This window comes from Mauremys mutica, chromosome 8 (assembly GCF_020497125.1).
Source record: "Mauremys mutica isolate MM-2020 ecotype Southern chromosome 8, ASM2049712v1, whole genome shotgun sequence".
Taxonomy (NCBI): domain Eukaryota; kingdom Metazoa; phylum Chordata; order Testudines; family Geoemydidae; genus Mauremys; species Mauremys mutica.
The window spans coordinates 67,625,779-67,646,566 of record NC_059079.1 but is presented as its reverse complement, the minus strand read 5'-3'; the positions used below and the strand labels follow the sequence as shown (position 1 = coordinate 67,646,566).

Genomic DNA, 20,788 nt, shown 5'->3' with positions numbered 1-20,788 from the left:
AATATATATATGGAGATATACCTATCTCATAAAATTGGAAGGGACCTTGAAAGGTCATCAACTCCAGTCTCCTGCCTTCACTAGCAGGACAAAGTACTGTCCCTGACAGGTTTTTTTTGGTTTTTTCTTTGCCCCAGATCCTTAAATGGCTCCCTCAAGGATTGAACTCACAACCCTGGGTTTAGCAGGCCAATGCTCAAACCACTGAGCTATCCCTCCCCCCAGGTAACCCAGCCTGTGGGTCAGTGTGCCAGACTGATTTCCGCTCCCAGCAGCCTCCACTCCCAGTGCTGGCTCCACCCCCAGAGACCATCGCACATACCTTCCCCTACCCTGAAAACCTGAGGGAGGAGAGGCAGAGGCCAGGTATTGTCCCTGCCCTACCAATGCAGCCTGGCCGCAAGATAGAAGCAGCCCACTGCTGAGGAAGGCTTGGCTGTGCAGTAATGGAGGCGGGGCACAGACAGACTCTGTTAAGGATAAGAGAGGGTGCAACTGGAAAAGTTTGCACACTAGTGCTCTAGGCTGGCCTATCCATCTCTTTCATTGAGGTCACCAAAGAAATTATTTTTTAGGTAGCCTATAATCTGGCATTCTTAAAAGATGTGCCAAATATGTCCAGCTCTTCTTCTGGACCACTTAGAATCATAGATTAGGGTTGGACGAGACCCCAGGAGGTCATCTAGTCCAACCCACTGCTCAAAGCAGGACCAACACCAACTAAATCATCCCAGCCAAGGCTTTACCAAGCCGGGTCTTAAAAACCTCTAAGGATGGAGATTCTACCACCTTGACCACATTGGATATTAGGAAAAACTTTTTCACTAGGAGGGTGGTGAAGCACTGGAATGGGTTACCCAGGGAGGTGGTGGAATCTCCTTCCTTAGAAGTTTTTAAGGTCAGGCTTGACAAAGCCGTGACTGGGATTATTTAGTTGGGGATTAGGTCCTGCTTTGAGCAGGGGGTTGGACTAGATGACCTCCTGAGGTCCCTTCCAACCCTGATATTCTATGATTCTCCCTAGGTAACCCATTCCAGTGCTTCACCACCCTCCCAGTGAAATAGTGTTTCCTAATATCCAACCTAGACCTCCCCCACTGCAACTTGAGAGCACTGCTCCTTGTTCTGTCATCTGCCACCACTGAGAACAGCTGAGCTCCATCCTCTTTGGAACCCCCCTTCAGGTAGTTGAAGGCTGCTATCAAATCCCCTCCTCACTCTTCTTTTCTGCAGACTAAACAAGCCCAGTTCCCTCAGCCTCTCTTTGTAAGTCATGTGCCCCAATCCCCTGATAATTTTCGTTGCCCTCTGCTGGACTCTCCAATTTGTCCACATCCTTTCTGTAGTGGGGGGCCCAAAGCTGGACGCAACACTTGTTACTAACATACTTGTAGAAACCCTTCTTGTTACCCTTCACATCTCTTGCTTACTGCAACTCCAGTTGTGTTTTGGCCTTCCTGATTACACCTCTTCTTGTATTGTTGTAGGTAATGATGCCCATTCTAGCGCTTCTTCATTACTTATTTTATCAATCCCTTTTACTTTGAATATTCTAAGCAGACACTTACATTGAAAGCTGTTAAGTTTGAGCTGGTTTGACTTATTTTTCCAGGACTCTACTCCATGTTGGAAGATGTTTAGGACATAGCTTCTAAAGATTTTAAGTTTGGTGTTTTTGCTAATCATATTGGACTTTTATCCTGTGTTAAGTTTTTTAAATACAGCACTTGCTTCACCTATGCTGTCACCAGTATCACGAATTATAATACTCATATAATTAAATTTATTAACAGTTTTCAAGGCTTGTCCTTCCAAGTATATAAAATCATCAGTAGGTACATTAATTTTCATAATTTCCATCTTTGATTTAGTGATAAGAAGACCTATTTGTTTGGTATGGTCTTTAATTACACAATCACACATTACTATTTTTCCCAAAGATTGGGAGTTCAGTATTTAAATATTTAAGGCAAAATTCTAAGCCAGTCAAATTTTATTCAGTCAAATTTTAAGTAATGTAGACATGCTGATTTATATATAGTTACTTTTTTTACAGCTTCCCTTCCCAAATTTAACATTTTTTATCAACAGCTCCTCATTTCTCATGGTGAATTATCCAAATCTTATAGTCCACCCCACCCCCCATTTTTCATACTAGAATTTTAGAAAGCATTCAGTAGCAGAGCTATTTTAGAAACCTAATTAATTTAATCTCCCTCACTAATGAATTAGCCTAGTTCCTCTCTAGCATTTTTATACTGATAGATTTGTAACAGCCATTCTTAAACCCTTTGGCAGCATTAATACATTTGCTGCCCTTTTCTTGCCCCTACAAGCTTTAACTGACACGGCATAGTCTCATTTAGTTCCCTCCCCCTTTCTTCATTTCTAGGTTCACGACTTTGAGCAGCCCTGCAAGAGGGTATGTCAATTAAAAACCCATGGCTGGCCCATGCCAGCGGGACTGGGCTAAGGGGTTGTTCAACTGAGGTGTAGATGTTTGGGCTTGACCCTGTGAGGTGGGAGAGTCTCAGAGCTTGGACTGTAGCCCCAGCCCAAATGTCTACACAGCAATTAAATAGTCCTTTAATGCTGAGCCCCATGAGTCAGAGTCAGCTGACACAGGCCAGCCACAGGTGTCTAACTGCAGTGTAGACATACCCTAAGTGGTCACTTATTCCAAGAATTCTCCATTTATGGGGAAGTTTAGTCTGTTGCCCCTTCATCACAGTGCTTTTCAAAATGCTCCAATCTTCTTCCACACTTGTGAGTTATAACACTTCCTCTTCCCATTCCTCCATGCTCACTAACTTCTTTAATTCCTCATGTAAAAAAATTATATAATACATAGGTTGAGAAACGAATGTCTGCACATTTGGGTATAGCAGGGCCGCCCAGAGGATTCAGGGGCCTGGGGTCTTCCGTGGCGTGAAATTGCCGCCGAAGACCTGGCACTTCGGCGGCGGATCCTGGAACAGAAGGACCCTCTGCCACCGAATTGCCGCCAAAGACCCAGAGCGGAAGAAGCTCCAGAGCCCCGGGCCCCGCAAGAGTTTTCCGGGACCCCCGGTGCGAGTGAAGGACCCCACTCCAGAGGCTCTGAAAAACTCTCATGCCCCACTTGCCCCCCCTCCGCCCCGGATGGCTCTGGGGTATAATGCTTAGATTATCCACAAATACAAAGTTTGTTTTTAAAAGTCATATGATACATAGAGTACATAATCAGCAATAACCCAAATTTCGGTGAACAGATTTAACAATACAGTTTAGATATTAGAATCCAAATACTCCGGTACATCACTCATGAAAAGTTGTAGAGAGATTTGGTTGCGGAAAGCAAAATAAATCAATGAGTTAGGATTGTCCCTCAGTAATTGACAATTAGGTAGGTTGTCCATTTAGAAAATACAATCCATGAGGAAAGTATTTCAGTTACTTTCCTGACTGCACTTCTCAAAATTGTGCTCTATAACGATTAAAAATACACTTGTTTCATTAGAACTACTCCTCCAACTCCTCTTCCCATTCTAAGCCTTCTATTATTATTTTACGACACCCAAGAATGTGTTTGATGTCTCATACATGTACAACCTTTGTTTAGACTACACACAAATTTATGTAAATATCCATTTGTGAAAATCATCACGTTGCATTTCTGTTAGGCCCACTACATCAATTTAGGATATCCAGCCTAAATCCTAATCTGGACCCTGCCAAATTCCAGATATTTCCTCAGAGAACTCTACTGAATTTAGAAGCCAAGGGGCATAAGAATTACTAAGGCATGACAACCAGGCTCAGACTTCTGCTATCAATGCTCTGCAAAGGAAGGACATTCCTCCTTGGACTTGCATGGTTCTCATGGAAAAATCAGGACGAAAGCAGGCTCAAACATTGATGAAGGCAAACGCAGAATGCTACCTGTCACAGAGAGACTTCAGCACAAGGAATTCTTACAAACTTTTGTCATTACCATTAAAAATGGAAAGAGACCAACTTCTCTTCTGTCACAGTCCCGTAACTCACAGACTGCTTCCATCTGGTCACAGAACTCAGCCATGCTCACTGTGCTGCAAGGAACTATCAAACCATTTCTCAAAGATCCCTTGCATCAGGACAGACTTGGGGGACACCAAGTACAGCAAGATGAGCACTGGACCAACACCACCCTACTTCTAAGAATTCATCCCACTCAGACAACAAGATGTTCCTGAAGTCAAAACACAGTCCAGGCCACCACCTGCCACTCTAATGCAGGCCAGTCCTGGCCAATGAAAGGGTTGAAAACATCTAGTATTCCTGATTACAGGGATAGTCAACATCTCCTGTGAAGAAGGGAATCTATCACTCCAGCCAACACTTAAGATACTAACATGCAACCCCAGCAATATCACACAAGAGACAGTTACTCACCTTTGTAACTGTTGTTCTTCGAGATGTGTTGCTCATATCCATTCCAATTAGGTGTGTGCGCGCCGCGTGCACGCTCGTCGGAAGATTTTTACCCTAGCAACACTCGGTGGGTCGGCTGGGTCGCCCCCTAGAGTGGCGCCGCCATGGCGCCGAATATATACCCCTGCCGACCCAACGGCCCTTCAGTTCCTTCTTGCCGGCTACTCCGACAGAGGGGAAGGAGGGCGGGTTTGGAATGGATACGAGCAACACATCTCGAAGAACAACAGTTACAAAGGTGAGTAACCGTCTTTTCTTCTTCGAGTGCTCGCTCATATCGATTCCAATTAGGTGATTCCCAAGCCTTACGTAGGCGGTGGGGTCGGAGTGAGATGTTGCAGAATGCAAAACTGCTGAGCCAAAGGCTGCATCATCTCTGGACTGTTGGACCAGTGCATAATGGGAGGCAAAGGTGTGGACCAAGGTCCAGGTAGCTGCGCGACATATCTCCTGTATGGGTACGTGAGCCAGGAAGGCAGCAGAAGAAGCCTGAGCCCTGGTGGAATGTGCAGTGAGGTGGCTCGATGGAACATGGGCCAAGTCATAGCAGGTACGGATGCACGACGTCACCCAAGATGAAATCCTCTGGGAGGAGACAGGTAGGCCCTTCATTTGGTCTGCCACTGCGACGAAGAGTTGGGGCGTTTTACGAAAGGGCTTTGTCCGCTCGATATAAAATGCGAGCGCCCTATGGACGTCTAGGGAGTGCAATTGCTGCTCCCTTCGCGATGAGTGTGGCTTCGGAAAGAAGACCGGAAGGAAGATATCCTGGTTGATATGAAAGGCCGATACCACCTTAGGGAGGAAGGCCGGATGTGGCTGCAACTGCACCTTGTCCTTGTGAAACATAGTATACGGTGGGTCCACCGTGAGAGCCCGAAGCTCGGAGACTCGTCTGGCCGATGTAATGGCTACGAGGAAAGCTGTCTTCCAGGACAGGTATAGCAGCGAGCAGGTTGCCAGCGGCTCGAATGCGGCAGTCATAAGTCTGGTTAGAACCAGGTTGAGGTCCCAGGTTGGGGCGGGGTGGCGAACTTGGGGGTATAAGCGCTCCAAGCCCTTGAGGAACCTAGAAACCATAGGGTGCGAGAATACGGAACGGCCACTCTCCCCTGGGTGGAAGGTAGAGATGGCTGCCAAGTGCACCCTCAATCATGATACCGCCAGGCCCTGCTGTTTGAGAGACCAGAGGTAGTCCAAGATGGAATGGATCGGGACCTCGGTGGGAGTAACATTGTGCGTTTCGCACCAGCAGGAGAAACGCTTCCACTTGGCCAGATATGTTAACCGAGTGGAAGGTTTCCTACTACCCAGGAATACCTGTTGTACCGAGGCAGGGCAACGTAACTCAGATCGGTTTAGCCACGCAGCAGCCACGCTGTGAGGTGCAGGGATTGCAGGTCTGGGTGATGAAGTCTGCCGTGATCCTGCGTTATGAGGTCTGGGCGAAGAGGCAGGGGAATCGGGTTGGCTATCAACAGGTCTAGCAACATGGTGTACCAGTGCTGCCTGGGCCACGCTGGAGCGATCGTGATCAGGTGCGCTCTGTCCCTGCGGAGTTTTAGCAGGACCCTGTGAACCAGCGGAAAGGTGGAAAAGCATACAGCAGATGGCTCGTCCACGGCATCAGAAAAGCGTCCGAGATCGAGCCCGGGGAGAGGCCTTGGAATGAGCAGAACGTCTGGCACTTCCTGTTCTCACGAGAAGCGAAGAGGTCTATGCGGGGAAAGCCCCACTTCTGGAAAACAGAATGGATAACGTCCGGACGAATCGACCACTCATGAGACAGGAAGGATCTGCTGAGGCGATCCGCCAGAGTGTTCCGGACCCCTGGGAGAAAGGACGCTACCAGGTCTATCAATTGGGCTATGCAGAAGTCCCAGAGCTGGATGGCTTCCTGACAAAGAGGGGAGGACCGTGCTCCTCCCTGCTTGTTTATGTAATATATGGCTGTTGTGTTGTCTGTGAACACTGAGACACAACGGCCTTGTAGGTGCTGCTGAAACGCCTGGCACGCAAGGCGGACTGCTCTCAGCTCTCGGACATTGATGTGCAAGGCCAGCTCTTGAGCTGACCAAAGGCCTTGAGTGCGAAACTGACTAAGGTGAGCACCCCAGCCGAGAGATGAGGCGTCCGTCATCAGGGACACCGAGGGGTGAGGCGGATGGAACGGCATCCCTGCACACACCAGGGAGGGCATCGACCGCCAGTCGAGGGAGCCTAGGATGCTTGGGGGGATCGTGACGATCATGTCTATACTGTCTCTGCTCGGGTGGTATAGTGAAGTGAGCCACGATTGGAGGGGACGGAGGCGTAGCCTGGCATGTTTGGTCACGAACGTGCAGGCAGCCATGTGACCCAGGAGACCGAGGCAAGTGCGAGCCAAAGTTGTCGGGAAGTTCCGTAGACCTTGTATAATTGTTACCATCGCCTGAAACCGAGGCTGAGGTAAGCAGGCTCTGGCGAGATTGGAGTCCAGGATGGCCCCAATGAATTCTATTCTCTGTGTGGGAATCAGAGTGGATTTCTCTATATTGATCATCAGGCCTAGACGCAGGAATAGGTCCTTGACTATGCCCACATGACGGGTGACTTGGGCCTCGGAGGTCCCTCGAATGAGCCAATCGTCTAGATACGGAAAAACGTGTATCCGACGGCGGCGGAGGGAGGCGGCGACTACAGCCATGCACTTTGTGAATACTCTTGGGGCTGCAGAGAGGCCAAACGGAAGGACCGTAAACTGGAAATGTTGACGGTTGGCCACAAACCGGAGGTACCTTCTGTGTGGAGGATAAATGGCAACGTGAAAATACGCGTCCTTCATATCGAGGGCGGCATACCAGTCTCCGGGATCCAAGGATGGGATGATGGTCCCCAGGGATACCATGCGGAACTTCAGCTTTATCATGAACTTGTTGAGTTCTCACAGGTCTAGGATAGGTCTGAGACCTCCCTTCGCTTTGGGGATTAGGAAATAGCAGGAGTAGAACCCCTTGCCCCTTTCGTCCTTTGGTACCTCCTCTATAGCTCCAATGGCGAGGAGCGTCCGCACCTCTTGCAAGAGGAATTGCTCGTGAGAGGGGTCCCTGAAGAGGGACGAGGATGGAGGGTGGAAGGTGGGGGGTGAAATAAACTGGAGGCAGTACCCAAGTTCCACCATGCGTAGGACCCAATGATCCGAGGTTAGATGGGACCACGCAGGGAGGAAAAAGGAGAGGCGGTTGTAAAAGGGAGAGAACGGATCCTGGGTAATATCTGGTACGCTGTCCTCAGGCGTGCCTTCAAAAGTTTGGCTTTGGCCCCGCTGGTGGTTTGGCGGGACCCTGATTTTGGCCCCCTTGGACTGTCGCCTACGACCGCCTTGGCCACGCCTTCTGCCAAAGTCCTGTCTTTGTCTAGGCGCAGGGTAGGGGCGATGAGGCTGGGGACGGAAAGGCCTGCGCAGAGTCACCAGCGTGTGCATGCCGAGAGAGTGCATAATGACCCTGTTGTCCTTTAGTCTTTGTAGCCTAGGGTCAGTCTTTTCAGAAAACAAGCCTCTACCGTCAAAGGGCAAGTCCTGTATGGTATGCTGTAGTTCCGGCGGGAGGCCTGACACCTGAAGCCATGAAATGCGTCTCATGGCAACTCCCGAGGCCAGAGTCCTGGCTGCGGAGTCGGCTGCATCCAACGATGCCTGGAGGGAAGTTCTCGCCACTTTCTTCCCCTCCTCCAAGAGGGCAGCAAACTCTTGACAGGAGTCTTGATGGACTAACTCCGTAAATTTACCCACTGCCGCCCAGGTGTTATAATTGTAGCAGCTAAGCAGGGCTTGTTGGTTTGCTACCCGGAGTTGTAGGGCCCCTGCCGAGTACACCTTATGGCCCAGTAAGTCCATGCGCCTAGCCTCCTTTGATTTTGGAGCCGGTGCTTGCTGGCCATGGCGTTCCCTCTCACTGACAGACTGCACTACGAGGGAGCAGGGAGGAGGATGCACATACAAGTACTCGTACCCCTTAGAGGGCACCATGTACTTGCGCTCAACTCCCCTGGCAGCGGGCGGGATAGAGGCTGGAGACTGCCAGATGGTATCAGCATTGGCCTGGATCGTCCGGATAAACGGTAAAGCAACTCTTGTGGGTGCATCAGCCGACAGGATATCTACTACCGGGTCCTCTATCTCCGGGACTTCCTCCACCTGGAGGTTCATATTGAGTGCCACCCGTCTCAGGAGGTCCTGATGGGCCCTCAGGTCAATTGGAGGAGGGCCCGAGGAGGATGTTCCTGCCACCGCCTCATCTGGAGAGGAGGAAGAGGAAAGGCCGGGGACAAGTGGGTCCTGTGTGGGCTCTTGTTCTTGGACGGCCTCCTGCTCCAGGTGGATCTGGGAGTCTGGTGGCTGAACTGGAGCGTCCTCCGTACCGGTCGGAGGGGGACGGCTAACAGTAGCCTCTGGCACTCGGTGCTCTGATGGGACAGAGCGAGATGGAACTACCGGTACACCTTGGGCCTGGTGGTACGCACAAGGTGTCCAGAATGACCACTGATGAGGGCCTTGGTCTTGGGCCTGGGTTTCCTGGAAGACTCTGGTGGGCACATCGGAATCACGGTCCTGAGCATAGGAACTGTCCGCATGAGACGACACCGATGTGTGTCGAGATGGCCATGGAGGGGATGAAAAGCCCTGGGCAGAGTCTCCCTCTCTGACCGATCTCGCTCTACTCAGCACCGGGGATCAGTACCGGGAGCCATACCGGTACTGGGAACGAGATCGGGACCTGCGACCGGAACGGTGCCGGGAGGTCGACCGAGATCTCGAGGCTTGACGACGGGAGCAGCTGCGAGAGTCACAGTGCCTGGAGCGGTGCCGGGAGCTGGATCGGTGCCGAGAGTACCGGGCCGGCAAACGGGACCCTGATCTGTGCCGCGAGTGCGACCGGTACCGAGAAGGAGAACGGTGCCGGGATTGCGAGCGGCGTCGGGACCAGGACCGGTGATGGGACCGAGAACGTCTGCGGGACTGCGATCGTGAACGGTGCTGCTCTGCGGTGCCGACAGATGGTGGTCTGATCAAGGCAGGCTTGCCAATCGACTGTATGACCCGCACCAGCGGTGCCGGGGGCTGAGGCAGCACAGACTCTGTCATTGTGATCAGCTCCCTCGCCGTGGAAAATGTCTCCGGTGTGGAGGGAATAGTGAGCTCAACCACGGCTCTGGCCGGGGAGCTTTCAGGCACCGGACTCGACGGCCCTTGCGGGACCGGGACCGGAATTGACGGTGCCGACGTTGTCGGTGCCACGGCAGGTGTCGGTGCTGGGCAGTCCGACTAGTAGAGTGCTCTGGCTGCAGTGCAGGTGTCACGGAAGCAGCCGGAGTCTTATGTCTCTTCACCCTCGGGGAGAGGGAGCGGTGCCGAACAGACGTCGGTGCCAGCGACGGTCGGTGCCGAGAGGCCTTAGTGGTACCGGTGCGATCCGGTGCCGAGGAAGCGCTTCTGCTTGTAGACTGTCCAGCGCTCGGTGCCGAGGGGTAAGAGCTGCCTCTATCAGGAGCTGCTTGAGACAAAAGTCCCGCTCCTTTTTTGTCCTCGGCTTAAAGGCCTTGCAAATACGGCACTTATCTGCGAGGTGAGATTCCCCAAGGCACTTAAGACAGGAGTCGTGGGGATCTCCTGTTGGCATTGGCTTGTGACAGGCCGAGCATGGTTTGAAACCCGGTGAACCGGGCATGGGCCCTGGCACCGGGTGCGGGGAAGGGGATAATCCCCGAACCCCTCTTAACTATATACACTATGTTATGAACTAATAAAATTAACTACAACTATAGAAATTTGAACTATATACACAAGAATTAACGAGATAACTACAAGTAGCTAGGGAAGTGGAGATCAGCTAAGCCGCACTCCACTGTTCCAATGACCGACACAGGCGGTAAGAAGGAACTGAAGGGCCGTTGGGTCGGCAGGGGTATATATGCGGTGCCACTCTAGGGGGCGACCCAGCCGACCCACCGAGTGTTGCTAGGGTAAAAATCTTCCGACGAGCGTGCACACGGCGCGCACACACCTAATTGGAATCGATATGAGCAAGCACTCGAAGAAGAACATTGTCCACTGTTTTTGAGAAAGCTGTCCGAGAACCTGGCAAAGAACTGACTTCAACTTGATCTACCAGTTGCCAGCATCCTAGATCCTTCTCAACATTTCAGGCCAGGGCACAAAACCAAGACAACAGTGGTTGTTCTGGTGGATAACTTCCTCTTGTCATCCAAGATTCTGTAGATGTCCCTCTGGAATATGACACAGCCGTTACATGCTGGCTGATGGTTCTATCTGGCATGCTGTTTGCATTTGCCCCCTCCAGTTTTCTCAGTGCCTGGCCAAAAACAGCATCTGGACTGAGAGCAGTTGCTGTAAGCTGGACACTGGAAAGACAGAGGTGATACTGATGGGGACAAGAAGAAAATTACCTCCTGCACTCCAGTCATTAACTGGGACCACAGTCTCAGTGATGTCCTGGACTCCACATGCTTAGAGCATGCTGGTGAGCTCAATATATAAATCTGCTAATGACTGGTTACATTGGAAAGATAAATAAACCTAAAACGGTAAGTTGAAAGGTGTGAGGGGCTGGGTAGAAAACTGTACTAAAGCAAGAGACAAAGAGAATAGAACAGGCCTGCACAACATGTGGCCCACGGAGCCTCACTGTGTGGCCCGCGGGGGGATTCTGAATCCCCCGCACATGGCGCTCTGGGGGCAGCCCAGAGCCCTTTAAATCCCAGCCGCGGCAGGCAATCAAAGGGCTCTGGGCTGCCCGCAGCCGCGGGGAGCACAGAGCCCTTTAAATCCCCGCCGCGGCAGGGAACCAAAGGGCTCTGGGTTGCCCGCAGCCGCGGGGAGCGCAGAGCCCTTTAAATCCCCGCCGCGGCAGGGAACCAAAGGGCTCTGGGTTGCCCACAGCCGCGAGGAGCGCAGAGCCCTTTAAATCCCAGCCGCGGCGGGCAATCAAAGGGCTCTGTGCTGCCCGCAGCGGAGGGCAGCCCAGAGCCCTTTGAATCCCGGCCCGCGGCCGCTGATTGCCCCCTCCACGGACCCCAGTCCTAACTGCCCTCCAGGACCCCCACCCCCTATCTAACACCGCTGGTCCTTGTCCCCTGATACCCCTCTCCCAGGACCCCACCCCCTATCTAAATGCCGCTGCTCCTTGCCCCCCGATTGCCCCCTCCTGAGACCCCTGCCCCTATCTAAGCCTCCCTTCTCCTTGTCCCCAACTGCCCCCTCCTGAGATCCCCCCAACTTCCCCTCAGGACCTCACCCCCTACCTGTCCCCTGATGAACCCCTGAGACTCCCATGCCTATCCAACTGCTGCCTGTCCCCTGACTGCCCCCCCGAACCTCCGCCCCATCCAACCCCCCCGCTCCCTGTCCCTTGACTGCCCCCCGGAACCCCCTACCCCTTCTCCAACCCCCAGCCCCCTTACCGTGCCACTCAGACCAGCGTGTCTGGCTCCATGCAGCTCCAGACATGTTGCCATGCCATGCTCCCCCGCGAAGCCCCCCCCTCCCCCCAGCACCTGCCTTCCAGATTTGAACACCTCAAAATTCAGGAGTGCTCAAGCTCAGTTTGGGCAGCTGTTACTTCATTTCTCCCAAATCAAATATACTGATGATCCACTTTTGCTGTAGAAAAAGTAGGATAAAATTGAGCAAGAAATGCTTATTAGGACTGGAATTGCTATTTTCAACAGCAATTTTTTTTGTTTGTTTAAAAGGAAGACAGTGATATTGCATTGACAAATTCCCCATAGAAAGAAAGAGTGGAACAAAAGAATAATAAAGGCACCTCAACTTTCCCTCATTTATGGAGGACAGTCTTATAATATGCATCCAGATATCCTCCAGTCACACAAGCTGAAAATTGTTCCACTTTACTGCAGCTCTGTAACCATATGGGAACCAATCCTGTGTTTTGTGCACATCCAAAATTCCTACTGAATGACCCACCCTGGGAGTGAGTTACCAGTGACCAGTTACCAGAGCTGAGGCGGCAGGAGGTGTGGGGGGGGGGCGCACTGGTGGGGGGGAGAGCCCAGCGCTGGGGTGGCAGGGAGTGTGGGTGGGGGGAGAGCCCAGGACTGGGGCAGCAGGGAGGTACAGGGGGGAGCCCAGGGCTGGGACGGGGGGCAGCCAAATTTTTTTTTTGGTTGGGGCAGCAAAAATCCTAGAGCCGGCCCTGCCAGGTTCCCCCAGCCGCCGGAGCCCCGGGCCCTTTAATTTGCCCCTAAGGGCTCCCAGCCACCTCTTCAGCTGGGAGTCCCTGGTTGATTTAAAAGATTTTTGGTGGGGTGGCGCTGGGGAAGGAGGGTTTGTTTCTGTAGGGCTGGGCGGCGCTGGGGCGGGGTGTTTCCGCGGGGCCGGGAGGTGCTGGAGGGGCGTGTTTCCGCGGGGCCGGGAGGTTTCGGCCCTCAGCTGTTTTCTTTGGAGGAATGTGGTCCTCGCCGCTTTACGAGTTGTGCAGGCCTGGAATAGAATATATTTTTGATGAAATGGAGTGTACTCCAGACCTTTCTCATAGGGCTTCTGCCTCTATGCTTGAGAGTTCAAGGGTTCTGAAAATAAGGTCTTCAAGTTGGCAGATGAGATAAAGCCTGGAGACAGAGAAAGGAAAGAGGAATGTGACAGCCAGAATCCAAGAGACTTGGCTGGTCCAGATGACTGGAGCGCAGAGGCATTCATTGTAAAAATATTAAATAATCTGGGAGTAAGGAAGCAGTTCAGGGAATCTGAACTAAATGTAATTACTATTCCCCACAGTGATCAGAAGAGCTGCAGCTTACTGTGAGGGAACCATTCAGTCCATCAGCTCAGCACACAGCCACAGTAAAAAGGAGAAATCAGAAAAGGAAGGTTACTCACCTGTAACTGGAGTTCTTGGAGATGACCTCTGTACATCCCCACAGTGGGAATGTGCAGAGATCTTCTCAAAGAACTAAAGAGTTATAAGAGCAGACGGACCGAATATAAATCAAGGCAGTGAGACTGTTAGCCTAGCCCTAAGGTATGTAGACCCCGTAGAGATAACAGGTGCAGTTCTGCACACTTCATAGAAAGGGGCTGACAGCACAGATTATACTAGTTGGAACGACGATAAAGAAAGGTTAAGGAATCTGAGTTTATGCTCACTGATAAAAGGTGGCCTCCAAAATATGAAAGGGATTGATATAGTTAATAGAAATATATTTTTATCCTGATGATGATTTAAAAAACTAGAGGATGTAATCTAAAAGTTGAGAAAACTATACACAAGAGTAAACAGGAAATCAGACAGAAGTATCCCATGCAAGCGGTGATAAACACATGGGGAAAATTCAGCAGGAAAAGTAGCTGAAGCAAGCAAAGAGACACTTTGGCTTGTTTCTTAAGGGGAAAATGGAGGGGTCAAATGAAAACCACAGTAGCATGGAATTAAGAAACACAGAAGCACTTGTTTTCTGAACCAGACAAACTTTTTCTAATGTAAAAAGTTCTTATGATAATTCTGCTAGATAGTTACAACATGGGTCAAAATACATCTGGGTTCTTTAGTATGTTCTACAGCATTCAAGAACAACAAAAAACAGAAAGAAAACAGAAATTGATCCCACAGACTGAGAGAAAATACACATTTCCAATTAGATAGTGAGTTATATTCTCAAATAACAATGTACTATTGGCCAGTATTTATTCAGGACCTCATCCAGAGAGGTGCTGAGCCAATACTAAGATGTTCACAGTATCCTCCACAACCAGCTCAGCGCCTCACAGCAGCAGGCCCCTAGTGAGTAGATCAAAATTGCATAGCCACTGCAGTTACAATTTTGTGTGATCTGAACACTTGCTTGTATGATTCTAGATCTCTGCCCATCCTAATGCTGATACTTTTCAGAGCAGCACAATAATAGAGATAAATAAAGCATCAGCTATTATGGAAACAATCACTTTTGCTGACAACACACAATGCTAGTGGGTTTTTAAATATTTTTCAAGACAGGTTAGATGATTTTCTACTCCTCTATTTTGCTCTCTGTATAGAACAAGGTACACTGGCAATTAATGGTCCTGCTTCTACAAATTCTGTAAACTCATTTTGTTAAATTGCTGTTTGTTAAGAATTATTTTCAGCAGCTGTAAATGGGTGAAAGTTTAATACAGCAGTGAGATGTACAGAATCATAAGATGCACAGAGGAAGGCTTATTGATTTTCTTATGATCCTTCAACACAGTTCAAGGGGAAATCTGCAATTTCAACACACTGTCTGGCTGAAAAAATGAAGTTGTTTGAAATTTCAACTGCTTACAAATCTAGTTGTCTTTGAGTATGTAATAAAACTTAAAGTTCCTCTTCCGACAAGCCATTTAATTTATAACAAAATGTGTGATTGATATGTTTTCTTAAACATAAAAGATAGGGCATTTCCATTTGTGATAACTGTAGATGCCTGAATTCAGCTTCTCTTCCCTCCAGTTTCTTAACTTATCTGAGTAAGTCATACAACAGAGGCTAAAATGATGAGGGAGATCTAAGAATATGTCCTTTAATTTAACTAGCCTCATCTTCAAAAGAAAGTTGAATAGGTTGTTGACAACATTCACTTTTCCACATATATGGGAAGGATGTTTGAGGAGCAGCCAGTTGTTTGTTAGATGTAAGAAAACTGCACCCTTAATATTTAGTTTGATTCATTACCATCCAGTGCCAATAAACTGGTTCCAGTCGTTTCCATTCCAGAAAGGCTTCTAATTGAGAGGTTTCAGACTCCAGTAACTGCAACAACTGGGGAGGGGGGAAAAAAAGAAAAGAAAATCAAGTCCCATTTAGTCATCTGTGCAACATATAAGGTGCAATTTTTAAAGCCTGTTTGGTCTGAATAACGAAGGCTACCCAATCACATACCAGGTGACACTTCTTATGTAATACACATTCATCATAGTCACCTTATAGACAGACATTTACAGGTAGAACATTGGTTTGATAAAGATATAAGGATTTAGAATATATATAAACTTGTCTGGATCGACACATCCCACCCTACTCTAACTGCAAACAGGAATGCTTCTTTCAGAAGGCAATGGGGTACACAGTGAGGAACAGAGTCCTGGTGTCCAATACTCTAGCAATTTCTTCCTTCTGACTATATGCTGCTATGACTGGGGCTTGCACTATACATTATTTAGTGGGAAGCAATGTAAATCCCAGCTATGCAAATATGGAGTGGAACTGAAGAAAAGCTTTTCCTCACATCCATAATGCATTCTAGTCCCCAGCCATACAATAACCATAATCCCCATATACACATTTGTGGCTTCACATGTCAGTTTGAAGGGATCAAGACAATACAACTCATATATTAAAAGGTCTTTACTCATGTAGATCCTGAAACCTCATGTGCTTCTTAGATATCAAAATTAACACAGCTCAGCCACACTCCACACACTACTGCTAAAGTGGTCGCTCCCACATTTGGATCAAACCATGTCCCCCACTATTCTTTGAGTCTGACCATCATACCAAGTTTCGATCCCTTCTCTTCTCTTTGAGGTCATGCCTTGCTATGTCCCAGACAACTTCTAGGACCTGATCTCCTATTGCATCCCCTCCAACTCCACCATTCTAGAAACCATGTCAACACTGACATCCAGTTATTTCTACTTCTCCCATCTCTGTGCGTTTTTCCACACTGCTCCTATGCACAGAATGACCTCAGAATCTCAGGATGCCAAGCCCATCTCTCTGCTCCTTATCCAAATCATGTAGAAACATTCACTTCTCCTGCAGTGTCCACAAATAGTAACTGACAAGGAGGAATTCTTTCTGAAATGTTATGTATAGCCAGATCGTCTCCCTCACTGCTCCTGTTGCACAAGGAGCTCCTCTACCATAGTTCCTATTTATAGGCAATGCAAGAAGCGAGAGTTTTTACAAATGATTTTTAAATTGTGTATACCTAGAGAGGGAGAAAATAAATATCACCAGATTCTTCCCCCAGTTTCAGACTGTATATGTATATAATGGCCTCCATTTTCAAAAGGGGTAACCTAACTTGGGTCAGCTTAGAGAGGAGTGGAAATTACTGTGAACCTTCCCTCCGGAAATCAGGCTACTATGGCAGCTCAAGCTGGGTACACAAAATTAACAGTCCCTTTGGAAAATTAAGATGAACATACAAAGTTGGAGACAGAGATCCCAAGAATGGCTAGTTATACAACAGTACAACAAAGAGATTCCCAAAACTCTTCTAGCCAGAAGAAGATTGATGGGAAAACAGGAGATAAACAAAGGATAAGTAAATTATGTGCAAGTGCCAAAGTCACTCACCAGCTTTGTGATTGAAAAAAGGCATCGGGGTAAAGGCCATTATTCAAAATGAATGAGTCCATACAACTATGGCAGGATTAGGCAACCTATGGCATGTGTGCCAAAGGCGGCACGCAAGCTGATTTTCAGTGGCACTCACACTGCATGAGTCCTGGCCACCGGTCCAGGGGGCTCTGCATTTTAATTTAATTTTACATGAAGCTTCATAAACATTTGAAAAACCTTATTTACTTTACATACAACAATAGTTTGGTTATATAATATAGACTTATAGAGAGAGACCTTTTAAAAACGTTAAAAGGTATTACTGGCACGCAAAACCTTAAATTACAGTGAATAAATGAAGACTCGGCACACCACTTCTGAAAGGTTGCTGACCCCTGCACTATGGCATCGCAGGCAAGTTTTTGAAGAACTCCAAAAGCATTTTTCTGTCATGATTTCAAAGATGAAGATCAAGACCGGAGCTCTAATTCAATCTATTTACTGCTGACATAGCTGTTTTCAGCCAGCTTTGTGGCTTTTACTTACTTTGTACTGCAATGGCTAAGAGAACTCAAAAACAGGAGTTATTTGCTTTGCTATTTTACCCCTCAGAAATAATCTGAAGCTGATAGAATGAGGAGAGGAAAGGTACTATGTTAAAATAATTGCTACAAATTACTGAAAGCTAGATCTAAAACACGTTACACACTGTTCATGCAAACAACACAGGCTGATGTGTACTTCTTTACTGTTGTCAGTGACTGTCAGTTACAGGATTAGCAGGGATGTTAAAGATGTTAAACCTGCAAAGAGGGAGGGGGGAGGTGAATTGGACTTCTGCCCCTTTTGCTGCAGTATGACAGCTAAAGTGAGGCTGAAGGTTGGGGGGGCGGGGATCTTTGTTCATTTGGGCTTTTCTTTTTGTTAAAAAAAACCGTAGAAATATCACACATCAGCTTTGATCTTTCCTAGTTGGCTGAAGGAACTATGGATATTTCAGAAGATGTATGTTATTAGCTCTCACACCTTAACAAGAGCATTGAGCCTTCACCAAGGGCTTTCTTTCTCCAACATGTTAGTCAGTGGAACTAAATATGGGTTAAGTAAAAACAAAGCAACTTAATAAGTCTGGCTACTAACTCCTTCCCCTCCCCATTGCTCAGCTGTCACATACTTAGCTTGTGTGCTTTCATTTCCCCCAGTTCTCCCCATAATCCTACAGTTTTCAGGTCTAGTTAGGACTTAAAATTGTAATGTAAAGAACAAGCAGTATTTTTTAAAAAACCCTTCCATTAGTCATGTGATGTAAGAAACTACAAAAGTGACTGCTTTTCTTATGCTCTTGTTTTAACTGATTTTATTCAACTCAATTAGCACATGGGAAGCATTCATTTAATTCACCACAGGTCAGCAACAACTGTTCACTTTTCACCAATGCACTGCAACATTTGAAATGTCTGTAACAGCCACCAACTCTGTGCTAGACAGTTTATGCCATAAATCAGTAATGAGATGATTACAGAGCTAATCCTAGGGGGATGGTATTCAAACCCACTAGAACGTTCAGTGACAGGTGACTGGCAGCGTCCAAGATGTTAGTTTCCATCCCTTGAGATGGTTGTCACTATTTCTGGGTGGGAGGATTCTGTTATCCTTTTCACAGCTCTTGCAGGTTTATGAGGTTATTGCAGCACAGAGACTAGAGGGAAGCATAATATAAGAAGAATCTCTAAGAATCTCTACACTTACCTGCTGGGTCGACGCGGTGAGTTCGACTTCTCGGAGTTCGAATTATCGCGTCTAATCTGAACGCAATAGTTCGAACTCCCCGCGCGCTCCGGTTGACTCCGGTACTCCACCACTGCAAACGGCGGTGGCGGAGTCGACCTTGGAGCCGCGGACTTCGATCCCGCGGCGTCTGGACGGGTAAGTAGTTCGAACTAGGGTACTTCGAGTTCAGCTACGCTATTCACGTAGCTGAACTTGCGTACCCTAGTTCAACCCCCGCCCTTAGTGTAGACCTGCCCTAAGATGGAATCTCCATCCTTAGAGGTTTTCAAGGCCCAGCTTGACAAAGCCCTGGCTGGGATGATTTAGTTGGGGTTGGTCCTGCTTTGAGCAGGCGGTTGGACTAGATGACCTCTGTGATGGGGCAAGGCCAGATGGCTACAGTAAAGTAGTGAGGAACAGGTATGTTAGCCCCAGGCTACACAAATCCCTGGTACCGTGGTAACCAAATGGCAGTTGCTCCAGGTTAATCAAGACACCTGGAGCCAATTAAGATCTTTCTAGAAGGCAGTGGAGATAGCTACATTGATTGGGACACCTGAAGACAATCAAAGGCTGGCTGGAACTAGTTAAAAGCCTCCCAGTTAGTCAGTGAGATTCGCGTGTGAGGAGCTGGGAGCAAGAGGCGCGAGGAGCTGAGAGTGAGAGGGTGTACTGCTGGAGGATTGAGGAGTACAAGCATTATCAGACACCAGGAGGAAGGTCCTGTGGTGAGGATAAAGAAGGTGTTTGGAGGAGGCCATGGGGAAGTAGCCCAGGGAGTTGTAGCTGTCATGCAGCTGTTACAGGAGGCACTATAGACAGCTGCGATCCACAGGGCCCTGGGCTGGAACCTGGAGTAGAGGGCGGGCCTGGGTTCCCCCCAAACCTCCCAACTCCTGATCAGACACAGGAGGAGTTGACCCAGACTGTGGGTTCCACCAGAGGGGAAGATCACTGAGGTGAGCAAATGCGCCAATAAGCGCAAGACCCACCAAGGTAGAGGAGGAACTCTGTCACACCTCCTGAGGTCTCTTCCAACCTTAATCTTCTATTATTCTATGATAAGTATCGTTCACCTCTTATTGCAAAAATAAACAAACAAAAGCTAGTCTGTTTCCAAAAAGTTGTCTTCTGGGTCCAAGGTGCCACTAATACAGACTCATGGGTTCTCTCCTGGTGTCCTAACAGGCAGAGCTTTCAGTCACACATACCTGCCCACAGCAGGCAAAGACCTCCCTGTGATGGGCTGTGCACCACACACCAGCCGCGATAGTGTTCATGAGGGCCTGAGAGGCCAATTAAATTACCTGGCATCACCTGAGGGTATGTCTACACTACAAACATAAGTCAACCTATATTAGGCTGACTTATAGCCACCACAGTAATTACTGTGGAGGTGCATGTCCACACTACCCTCCTTCTGTCAATGGTGCGCATCCTCACCAGGAGCACTTCCACTGACCTAAGAGGGGCAGTGTGGGGAGCTGAGAGGCTGGTGTCTCAGCTCCGCTGGCAGTTCTCTGTTGGGAGCCTGGCTGCCCCACAGGCTCTCGGGCTCTGGCAGGCTGCCACTCCCCCCTCCCACATTCCCCACTGGGAGAAGACACTTCTCGCCCCTGGGGAGTGGATCCAGCTGCCTCAGCTTCTTGGCCAGCCACCCACTCCCGCTGGGAGCTGGGCAGCCTTTTCAATTTCACAGCTTAGTTCAAAGCCACGGGGCTGGCTCCCAGCTAGAAGCAGGATCCAGCCGCCCAGCTCTCCAGAGGAGCAGGGGGCAGGTGAGCTCTAGCTGCCTGGCTTTCTTGTCAACTTCACAGCTCCTGCCAAGTTATCAGAAGAGAGAGCAAGCTGAGAGCAGAAGGGGGGACCCAACGCCACAAGATCTACTTTCCAGATCTAGACATGAGGCGACGCATTACTGTTGAGTGGGAACCCTGTTACCCTGTCATATCAGCCAAATTATCAAGGCCTCTCTTCCCCAGCTCTAATGTCCATCTCTCTCCAAAAAGCATTTTGTATCATCAAAGCCATTTGCCAACATTAAGTAATTAATTCTAACCACATCCATTTGAGCACGGGATTTTCAAGAGTCTCTTATCCTCATTTTGCAGATGGGGAAACTAAAGCCTAGATATGCTATTGCTTTGCATCTTTCAAGACGATGCAACTTTCCTCTTACTGCCCCCAACACAGATTAGGTTATGTTTTAATGTGTGATAAGCAATCTAGTCCTCTACTCCCCAAAG

The 20,788-nt window shown here is 48.7% G+C and overlaps 1 protein-coding gene across 2 annotated transcripts in view; it reads right to left on the bottom strand.

Moving 5' to 3' along the window:
* TEDC1 (tubulin epsilon and delta complex 1) overlaps positions 1–20,788 on the bottom strand; it is a 209,330-nt gene that overhangs the window by 65,770 nt on the left and 122,772 nt on the right. For both annotated transcript variants that reach the window (XM_045028053.1, XM_045028052.1), the window contains exon 6: positions 15,159–15,245. In XM_045028053.1, coding sequence (XP_044883988.1) covers positions 15,159–15,245 — 87 coding nt within the window. The remainder of the gene's footprint in view (positions 1–15,158; positions 15,246–20,788) is intronic.